At 42.1% G+C, this 11,217-nt stretch overlaps 1 protein-coding gene across 1 annotated transcript; it reads left to right on the top strand.

The window, feature by feature from the left end:
* The first annotated feature begins 2,182 nt into the window (after positions 1 to 2,182).
* mcl1a (MCL1 apoptosis regulator, BCL2 family member a) lies at positions 2,183 to 5,394 on the top strand. Its single transcript, XM_027030183.3, has 3 exons — positions 2,183 to 2,729; positions 4,106 to 4,356; positions 4,812 to 5,394. Exons 1-3 carry the CDS (start codon positions 2,303 to 2,305, stop codon positions 4,926 to 4,928), a joined length of 795 nt encoding a protein of 264 aa, XP_026885984.1. The 5' UTR covers positions 2,183 to 2,302; the 3' UTR covers positions 4,929 to 5,394.
* Positions 5,395 to 11,217: the final 5,823 nt, after the last annotated feature.

Here is an 11,217-nt window from a genome sequence, read left to right as displayed (position 1 = left end):
TGGTTCCATGTTATAATAAAGAAAACTGACAAGACCATACAAGGCCCATTGAATTTAGTGAAACAACAGAATGTCAAACAGTTAGATCAAAACAAAAGGCAATATTTATTAGGTTAAGGTTGGGGTTAGTTGGGTTAGGGATTGGGTTTGAGTTAGGGTTAGTTGGGTTAGGGTTTGGGATTGGGTTAGGGTTAGTTGCGTTTGCATTATGGTTAGTTGGATTAGGGTTAGTTGAGTCTGGGTTAGGGTTTGGGATTCGGTTAGGGTTAGTTGATATTAGTTATTTGATCTAGTCTAGAAAGAATACTAGAGGCACAGACTATTCAGAACTCCACCTGGGAGTCTTTGGATCTTTATGCCAGAATCAGAACTCCTTCAGTCTTATCTTGCATAGTAAACAGATTTTGGCTACCATCACTGCTAAATGGCTATGTGATGAAAACATTCCCCCATAATACAATTGCAAGTAACACTTGATAGAATGTGCCCTTAAAACACTTGCAGTTTTGAGGGAATGTCACCAAAGGCATAGCAGAAATCTTACAAAAGATGAAGAGTGTAATTCACTAAATTGGGTTGTGTGTTCCAGACAGAAGACCATAGATAAGCAGTCGCCATCATTTTGACTGAGCTAAAGAGTTTGTTTAAAGCATCGGACAGAGTCTGTAGTCCCAGCATATCAATAATTCTGAGCTATGTTCCCAGGTCTTTGAGTAAAGGTATCAAAACAACTTTATATATTGCAAGGTCCTTTGTCCTAGGCCTTATATGATATATTTACTATCGTTAGTAGTAGTAGTATAAAATGTACTCACATGCAACTTATTTATCAGACCACTAGAGGGGAGTATTGTACTCATTATAAAACCACTGCAAACAATAACCTTCAGGAAGTATGCAACAAACTGGAGTTATAGCATTTCATCTTACACTTCCCCTAAACACAGAACGTTGTAAACTCAAGGCCAAATTCTAAACACATAATGCTATGAACTGAATGTTAATAGGTAGAAGGTAGACTCAAGATAAAGAACTAACTACAGTAGCAGGGCTTTTTCTCTAAACACAGAAAATTACGTAAACTGTATCACTAAAATAGTAAAATTATGGTGTGTCAAGATATATGTGTATTTCCAGCCTGTATAGAACCAGCAGTGTTGACGTACTAGGGTTAACTCTAGGGTAGTGACGTACTAAGAGAATTTGAGTCTAAATCAACCTCTCTCATATCCAAGTCAAGTCCAACGTCCTCTAAGATGGTTAGGTTATTGAGGGAGGAAATATGTAAATAATTTCCAGGAATAAGGAAATTGAAGAATCTTGAATCACAGAAGGCTATAGATAATCTGAGTAACTTTAATGCAGAAGAAACATTTCTGAAGCCTGTTGGCAGAGCGTTTGGTCCAACGGTCGTAGTCAAAGTCCACGTCTTATGGATTCAGTATACAGGTGACTCCAGTCATACGAGTGGTAGGTGTGTCCAGGAGTGGAGCACTGCATGTGAGTGGGATCGTGTGTGTGTGGACTGCATGAGTGGAAGTAGATAAAGATCAGGACTACAGGTCTCAGTCGAATGATTTTGACCATCTGCCTATTCTGGTTCTGGTTTCTGGCTCTGGTTCTGATCATAGTCAGCTAATAAATATAATTTTTGTGTGTCCCTTGAATGATGTGGTTAGGTGAAACACTGGATGAGTGGTAGAGGTGTGTGACTAAATCAGTCGTGTGATTGAACCAGGTATGTGACTGAGTCAGGTGTGTAAACGGAAAATGAAAAATGAGAATTAGCAAATGGAAATAACAAATGATGCTTGCTCTTTGGTCCGTGTACCTTTTGTTAATTGGTTTTTCGTTTCTAATCCTCAAATAGAAAAACGAAAAAACAACCCCTTATCTTTGATTCATGCACTGAATCGGAAATTAAGGAAACATTAAAATACTATTTTCTTTTTCTTTTATACACAAGAAAACAAACAAGAATTCGATGAACATTTCGTTGTGCCATTGTGTCTGGGTGTCTAAACCTCTCCACAGCACTAGAGAAGTAGAGACGCTCCGTAAAGATGCACTGCTACACCAGAACCGATACATGTCAGTATAGTGTGGAAAGAACAGTTTGGTTTTCCGGTCGTCCTTACGTCATCACGCTGAATGATTTATAAGTGACGCACTAGGCAGCTCTTCCGCTTCACTCGGTAGGAGTGTCGTCGGGGTTGGTTAGGTGTCTGTTAGTCTGGGTCTCTAAGACCTGCCTTTAATCTCTCTTCACACAACAATATCAGCTAACTAGTCGGCTACCAACATGAGTATGACGACGATGAAGCGCACGACAGCGATAGGGCTGCTGTGTAACGGGGCTCAACACGGAGTGAAGGACAGCTTCGTCCTCGGGGTGCGTCCCACAATGGCGGCGGAGGACGAGCTGGACGGATGCGCGGAGGACACGGATGGGTGGCCCCTCAAACCCGCCAGGCACGGTAGAGGCTTGACACTCGACACCCGGTTCCCTCAGTCTTCAAACGCAGACGGCTCTCTGCCCACTTCCCCCGACTCCCAGGAGACTCTCCCGGACTTCAGGTCTGATCTGGACGCGGAGACTCGGGAGCTTCTCGGATACTTTTATCGGACTTACACAGGACTTCCGCACAGGAGGACTAAACTCAGCGCTCTGCCCACGCTTACGAGGGTCGTGGGCGATGTGATCTGTAAGCACCGGATTGCATATAATGGTAAAGTATTTCAATAAACTTCATTTTTCTGGCTAGCTATCTAACCCTCGCTAAATATCCCAGAGGAACAGAGGAGCTCCACGTAATGAGCTTTAAACATGGTGGGCTTTAACCTTCATTGGTTGAACTTTTGTTTTATTACCGTCATCGTGTGTGTAGTTAAGTGACTTGTAGCATTGCAGTTACTAGGTCGATATCTACTTGGTCACCATGGTTGGTTGACTAATGTTACAGGGAGTTTGGTTTGACTTCCGCCCATAGCTGAGCTAGGTTAGCTCGACAGTCCTGAGTCGCTTCATCCGTCGGCTCTTTCTATAGCGGCCCGCTGCAGTAAATGTGCGTCACGGTTTTACTAGAACCGCAGCTTCGTCTTTTTAAGGCGATTCCTGGAAGAGGCGCCACCACACGCTTATCAGCGACAAACCAAGCATGTGTCGCATTAGCGGAAAATGCACTGAAATTCACCGGAACTGTTCCGCCTTAGCTTTACAGGGTTATACCCACAATGCCTATAGTCCTTTAGCTGCCCAACTAACTCGTACCGGGTGGCTGTACTGAATTGGTTTACCGTAGCCTGGTTCCGCCTCTCTGTCGAGTTCGTCTCGTTCCACCCTTCCAGAGAAACGTGTGAACTTCGGTAGGTATTTCCAGGTTAGAATTCTTAAAGCTGAGCTGACCAGTTTATCCGGTATCGGCTCCACCTCCGTGCTTCGGTCCTTTGCCAAAGACACGATGTAAAGCTACTACGTTCTCCACTAAAACGCGACATTGTTTAGTTTTCCTCTTGTGGAAGGTATTCCACCTCAAGCACTCCTACCAAGATTGACTGACTTGTTTTCCTGTTTTAAGGTAGTTGACCTATTTACCAGGTCATTTGTTTGAGCTTGAGTAAGGGATGTTTAATCAGCAAGATTCTCATCTCAGGAGGCTAGTCTACCTGTGCAGGTTTAGATGCCCTCTAGGCAAAGGCTGCATGCTCTTCACTAATCTCATCGTTCTGTTAATGTGCTTATCTTATCAAAGGTGGTAGTCAGTTTGTTGCTGGCTGAGTAGCGATATGATTGTGTGCATTGCGTCTGAGGTGAATTAAAATGCAGCTCTTGCATGAATTGAATAAAAACAGCAGTGGCTGAAACAAGGCCTCTTCTGTGTTGTCAGAACTTAATCCCATCAATAAAGTAGTAACCTCAAAATAGATCAGTATCTTTTGAAATATACCGTTTGATTAAAATTGACAAGGGAACATGTACTGACAGTTACTGATGTATGAAATATTTATGAAGGGTTATGGTGGCTTATTTTGAAGGTATTGGTGTATAGGAATGATTGCTTCTGTTTTATTGATTGTGCTGTATTGATTGGTGATGGTCTGTTAGGTATGGTACAGAAGCTGCAGATGGAGGAGCAGAGTGACGACCTGGAGGTTGTGAGCACTGTGGCCAAGAGCATGTTCAGTGACGGCATGACTAACTGGGGCCGTGTGGCCAGCCTGGTGGCATTTGGTGCGGTGCTGTGTGAGAGCCTGAAGGAGAGTGGGAGAGATCACTGTGTCGACACCGTAGCCCATCGCATCTCATCCTACCTCACCACCTACCAGCATGAATGGCTCCTCAACAACAAGTCCTGGGTGAGTGCAGCAGCCCCAGATGGACACCATCTCACCTGGTATTCATGTGGGACACGGACTTATTGGACATGGTTCGGGGTGGGTTTGGTTTTGTTTATTTTTGAGCTCCACACTATGCTAAACTGGAACAAGCCAGGAGCCCTGCTGCAGGTTCTAGGGGTTACTTGGACTCCTCTGGTGTATCCACTCAGTGCTGAGAAGTCACACCCTAACCCATGTCCTTAGACTGGATGTAGTGGATTAGTGTGAGGAGCACATGTATGTGATTTGAGACAGATCTCAGGTCTGTCATTCACTCTCCCTCTTTTGCTTCATTACCCTCACTTTCTTTCTTGTGTGCACATTCAGTCTCAAGCATGCAGCTTTCATTAGCTTTAGGTGGTCAACACTGCTTGTGTGACTTGTAGTAGTGGGAGGTGTCAGTAGTGTAATGTGTGTTCTGTTGTGTGTTGCAGGATGGCTTTAAAGAATTTTTCCAAGTGGAGGATCCAGAGTCTGTGGTTCGGAATGCTTTGATGGCAGTGGCAGGATTTGCTGGTCTTGGGGCAGGGCTAGCTCTCCTGATGAGGTGAAGATGGGGTGGGGCTAGCTCTCCTGATATGAAGATGGGGTGCTGTACCTGATGACTCAACATGGCTACCATCACACGCCTATGCACCCTAACCACACTGGGCTTATTGTGAAGCTCTGTGTACAGTGATAGGCCTGTAGCACAGTTGACTGGACAGAGTTTGTCCCAATCCCAGGAGACACTTGGTCTTGTTTTGGCCTCTTTTTTTTTTTCTTTTTTTTAAACAGCATCACTGTCATGATGCTCATGTGGCTATATGCATGTAGGACCAGAACATGGTCTTCAGTGAGTGTCATGAGGATGCCACTGATGTAGCTCGTTGGGTAATTGATGACTGGTGTTTGAGACAGATGTCCATCCATCTACAGAGTTGTTCAGCAGCAAAGCCACATGCTGTGCTCCACTGAATCTCTACAGTCTCCAGTTTTAAAAGTTATATTTTTTTAAATAAATCTTTCTTCACCGAATGTTGGGAGTGATGTACGAGTTCATTTTGTGTGTTCTTTATCTGGCTAAATTTAACATATCTGGACTCTGCATATTGAGGTGGAAAAACTGGCTTAGTTTGAGAAGCCAAAATGGAGCTAAATGCATGAAGGGCAGAGGTGTGGTTAAATGCAGAGCTGAACACTGCTACTTAATTTTATATTAATATACAAATAATTCCAGCACCTGAGGCTTTCTTAATGTACTGAAGTTTAACAATTTAGTTACTTCTGTTTGGGCTGTACCAAAGGTTTTCTATAGCAAACTTCCTACACAACTCAATGATCCACATGAACCAATGCCTACAACGCATGGCATGTTGACAGTAAAGGAAGCTTGTATTAAAAGATGAAAGAAATATGGTGGTGCTATATTGAGATGACCCTATATTGGCAAACTTGTGGTAGTATAATGCTATATTGTGTAATGCTTAAAATAAAATTAGACCTCCATACAAATACTGAATATTACTTTACATTCTATGTGCAGTTTGCCTACATCAAATACTGTTGAAGGTGCAGGTGAGCACACTCATCTAACCCAGTGTGCATCACCCCAGTCCTCCTGTGGGAGTTCCTCTAACCTGACGGAGAGAAGCTCAGCATGTTGCCTCCTGCCTCCCTCCTGAACCCTAACACATGTTTACTGCCACAAAGTTTAAAGGTTCACTACTAGGAAATGTCTTGATTATATTAGTGTTATTTAGGCTTTTGGTGTTTTCTTCTTTTATTAATGAATTGTTTATTCCCTTTATCTCTTCTACTCTCCTTTTTTCATGTTTGTGTCCTTCATGAATCCTATTTAGTAAGTCCTAACAGTCCTCAGAAGAGAGGGGTTTTTGGTGTTGAGACTTGATTGCAGATCCTCTGTGACTGAGTCATTGAGATCATCTGATTCTGGATATCGTCTGGTGCTGTTTGTCCAGGCTGATGCAGCAATTTCTAGGTCTCTCTTGCTTCCTGTTATACAGCTGGATGAAATGAGCTAAGCAGATTCAGGTCAGCTGACTGACGTGGCTGGTCAGGAACATTCCACTAACAGCATGTGTGGCACACTGCACTGTTAACCCTAACATTAGACCTTAACACTGAGCCCTAATACTGCACCATAACACTGGACTGTTAGCACTAAACACCAACACTAAACCCTAAAACTGCACTGCAGACTCTTGTCTAGGGTTAACCTTAATCCTTTAGTCTGGGCTGATGGGGAGGAGGGAAGTGCTGTTGCTCACTGCAGCAGTAGTGACAGCACTACCCAGGATCAGCAGTATTGACATCAGCCCATTAATGTTAGTTTAGCAAAACTGTTAGCTGTGCTTTCTTGAGCTTTAATAAACATTTACAGCATTTAGCAGGCACTCATATCCAGAAGAACTTAGATATATTTATCAGTATGATGGCATGTATGCTCCCTGAAAATAGAACCCATGGTGTTACATGCACCTTGTTCTACCTGCTCTATCAGGTGACCTGCAGGAGCTTTATTAGCATCATTTGATTAGTTGGACTGCAAGCATACTGAGTCCCAGGTTAGGCCACAGGGTGGGTTAGGGTTGGGGCTAGTTAACTTTGTGTTTGTTACAGAGAGAGGCAGACATTCTTTACAAAGGCAGCCAGGAATAAATGAACTTCAAGCTTGATTTTGTTAGATTTTGCTGATCTAACCTTAACCCTAGACCTGAACCTTTTTTCTGCAGACAATACTTTTCTCGGAAAAGATCAGTTGTCAGAACTGTCAAATTTCAGTCAGTGCCCTAGTGAGGTGTTTGTGATCTTGCAGTTCTCGGTGTGTTTGAATGAATGCTGTACCACGGGGTAGTTGTGTAACAGACTATAGTGCTGAGTTTAAACAGATTATGCTCTATTATTGGCTATGTTAAATGCCCTGTCTTGGTGTGTCCAAAGATCAGGGGTGTGTATGTACATGTTTCAGACTGTAAATGGACACGGGTGGGTGTGTTCAGTGGACATAAATGCATAGTACAATATGAGAAGATTCCAATGTTTATGCTGTTAGATTAGATTACAAGCAAGGCGCTTTAATTTGTTTGGTGGATGATACATTTTAGATTTTTAGTAACATAATTGTTTTAGTAATAAAGTAATTTTTAGTTGTTAGGGGTTAGAGGTTGGGATTAGTGGTTAGGGTTGTGACTGCAGTTACATTCCTGTCTACTGTGATGCAAGTGCTGAAACTGAACAAGAAGGAAGTGTGACTTTGCTGTTGGGTGCAGTTGGGATTTTGTTTTGAGTAACTCACTGGTATGGACTGAATTTATCAGGTCCTGTCTCATAGCAACCACATCACAACCCTTTGTCTTAACTGAGGTGTGAGTTTGGGTGTGCATGTGTGTGAGGCAGAGAGAATAGGAAATGTAGGAGTATAAGACTGAATCAAAAATAATGCTTGGAATGCTGTGAATTCTGCCACCCTAGATTGTTAGTGAGACATGCAGTGAGTTATTTACACCAGAGTGAATGCTTAACAAATGTACGGCTAACCCCAGTCCTTTGGCTACAAAACGCACAGAGATGGACTGAGTCCAAACTTCATGCTCGTGAGCAATGAGAGGAGCTGTGTGGTCTGAGCTTTGTTTGTGGGAACTCAGAATGTGTTGCACATTAAGAATACATTTACACACTCAGAATACGTTTACACACTTAGAACTCTTAGTGCATTATGACGCACCACATTTGCTTAGGTCAAAAGGTGCAGGCTCTTTACTGGTGCCAATAATAAGAAAATCTACTGCAGGTGGCAGAGCCTTTTCCTATCAAGCTCCCACTCTATGGAATAACCTTCCTGTAAATGTTCGAGATTGACACAGTCCAAATATTTAAGGCTAGACTGAAGACCTATCTGTGCAGTCAGGCATTTTATTAACTACTTCCCATCTTGGGTAAAGGTGTAGATCTGGGGGTCCATGGGTATTGAGAGTTATGGTAAACTGGGATGTTATGATGCTGTCACTTCACCTCTCTTTTGTCACTCAAGTTTGTTGACACGTCCTGATGTCCCCTGCTGTAGCCTACCAAACCTCTACCCAGCCGACTACTTCTCCATTGCCCTTAATGGATGTTCTCTTGCAGGATGGGTCTCGGACACGTGCACACCATCGGTACAAAACTAGGACCACTAGAAAGTTGGACTAGACATTAATTGCTTCTTTTTGAAACATTTTTTTTCTCTTAAAATTATGGTGGTGACCATTGTTGGCCAGAGAAGGATGCCCCCCACCCCCCTTTGAGTCTTGGTTCCTCTCAAGGTTTCTTCTGCATGCTCTGTTTTTCCTAGCCAATATTGCCCTCGGCTTGCTTGTTGGGGGCTTGGACTTGGACATTTGTAAAGCTGCTTTGTGACATCTGTTATAAAAAGCGTTTATATAAATAGATTTTCATTTGATCTTGATTACTATCTGATGATCAGCGATATCTGATGACCCTCTGATGATCAATCATGTCTGAAGAACCTCTGATGATCAACCATGTCTGAAGAGTCTCTACATCTGTTGGCTGCATGGAGAGATGTTGGGGTAATTCCTCATTGGAGAATGAATCAGGGAAAGTGTTTCTCTGAGGGAATTCCACCACATTCTTTCATTTTCTTTTTCTTAACCTTTAAACTACAGATCAGTGTAGTGGGCACAACCACAAACACACAAAGGCAAAATTACCACGCATTTGTATTAAACTAGGTTGCACCCTACATCCTGTACATGCAATGTATGCTATTGCTGGGATTCAGGCTGTAGTGTCAGTGCTGTTGCTGGGATACAGGTTGTAGAGTATCAGTTCTGTCACTGGGATACAGGCTGCCATCTTGTGAAAGTTACAGCAGAATGCTGATGTTGCATTTGCTTACAGTGCAATGAAACCACATGCTAAAGTGTAGCAGCAGTGCGATGTTTCACATCTCTCTACAACCAAGCCGGGAAGCTGGAGGAGGCGGCCTTTGTGTTGAGTGTGGGCACATCTAGCTTCAGATCTTCAAGGTCAGCACAAGACAAAGCAAACACACATTTGGTAATAACAGGATTTACATAAAATATTTTAAAATTCTATTGGTGACTTCGTTTTTTTGCCATATTTGCTCATGGGTCTGATTGTTATAAACCATGGTAAATCCAAAACTCTGTGACCGTGTGATGACCCAGTTGTTCTACTGCAGCCTCTTTTGCTGCACCCACAAGCCTCCCCACATTCCTCAACCTGCTAAACCATCACCTCTGCCCTTTGACCTTTCACTTTCTCACCTGGATCCTCAACAGCTGATGAACCTAGCCAACCTCCACAGCTAACCCTAACCCAGTGAAGACTGGCATAACGACCCCGTTGTTGTGCTGTTTCACTGATGCAGTCACAGACCTGTTTTTGTAGCTGCATAATGCATATTGAGGTCATGCATGACATTGCTGTTTTTGTGGCTAAATATGTGTATGTGGGTCATTTCAGTGCACTGGTCTGTTTATACTGATGTCTCACACACACACACACACAAACATATATATATATATATATATATCACTTAGTCCAAACCCAGTTATATGTCACTTAGTGTTAACAATAATAGCAAAAACCTGTGCAAGATAATGACAACAACCCTGAACTGAGCATTAAGGCATATAATGTGATCATAGCTTATATCTCATGAATAGCTCACCTATATGTCAACCACAGCATCCGCCTCTCTCTTTCACTCTCTCTCGCTCTCTCACTTTGTCACTCACTCTCTGAATCAGAGAGGTACTTCCATGAAACTCAGAAGCAGGAACTTGTACACATTGCAGACGTGCAGATAAACCACGAACTGTTATATAACACTATTTTTCTTTTCTTTTCTTTTGCTCAATTTTGCTCTAACCCTAATCCTACCCCTCCACCACACCGAGACAGGAGATCTAACTCCGTCCTGGTGTTTGTCCTGCACATAAATTCCTTGGTAACGAGCTGCTAAATTGAGTTGGGTGAATTAGGGCAAGGAAAGGCAGGTTGATCTGTAAAGCACTTTTCAAATTTTTTACACAAACATTAAAAAAGTTTAAATAATAAATCTTATTACATCCTGAGATCTATCACTTTGAAATTTTTGTTAAAATAAGGTTACAGAAAAATTCTTTTAAATAATAAAAAAAACAATTACATACAGAAATATAAGAATGAGAAGAGAATAAATTATTAAAATAGAAATAAAGTTAACTAAAATAGTGAGTAAAAATCTACTTTTATTAATAAATAGAAGTTGAATAAAATTTAAATTCATAGATATAAAGTGCATAAAATCAATACTGTAGAAAAGCTGTGCAGTATCCTAATTGATCCAAATGGCAAAGGAGAACAGATCTGTTTTTAGTTACTGTCTGATTACAGTCTGTTTACACTCTGCGGACATCTCACAATGGTTACTCTCTGATTACCATCTGATTACAGTCTGGTTACGGTCTGTGGACATCTCACAGCTTCAGGAGGTTTACTTCAAATGGCTGCATTTAGTGACTGAGGGTTGACTCACCATGTTTAGTTCTTGTTCTAAGGACGGTTAAAATGTCAGACTCCACTGATCTGAGATGTCTACTAGGCTTGAAATTTTCTTGGTGATGTAAGAGCTAGCCCGTTTAGTGATTTGTATACATGGAGCATGTAAGTGTTAAAGAGAAGTAATCCAGTGGGTCAGTGGTTAAGGTTACTTGACTTGTAATCAGAATGTTGCTGGTGCAAGTCCCACCATTGCCAAATTGCCACTGTTGGGCCCCTGAGCAAGATACTTAACCCTTGATTGCTCAAGTTGTACTCTGTCATAATTGT

This window comes from Electrophorus electricus, chromosome 4, assembly GCF_041902795.1.
Source record: "Electrophorus electricus isolate QZ-2024a chromosome 4, ASM4190279v1, whole genome shotgun sequence".
NCBI classification, from domain to species: domain Eukaryota; kingdom Metazoa; phylum Chordata; class Actinopteri; order Gymnotiformes; family Gymnotidae; genus Electrophorus; species Electrophorus electricus.
This window is presented reverse-complemented; position numbering and strand designations above follow the sequence as displayed.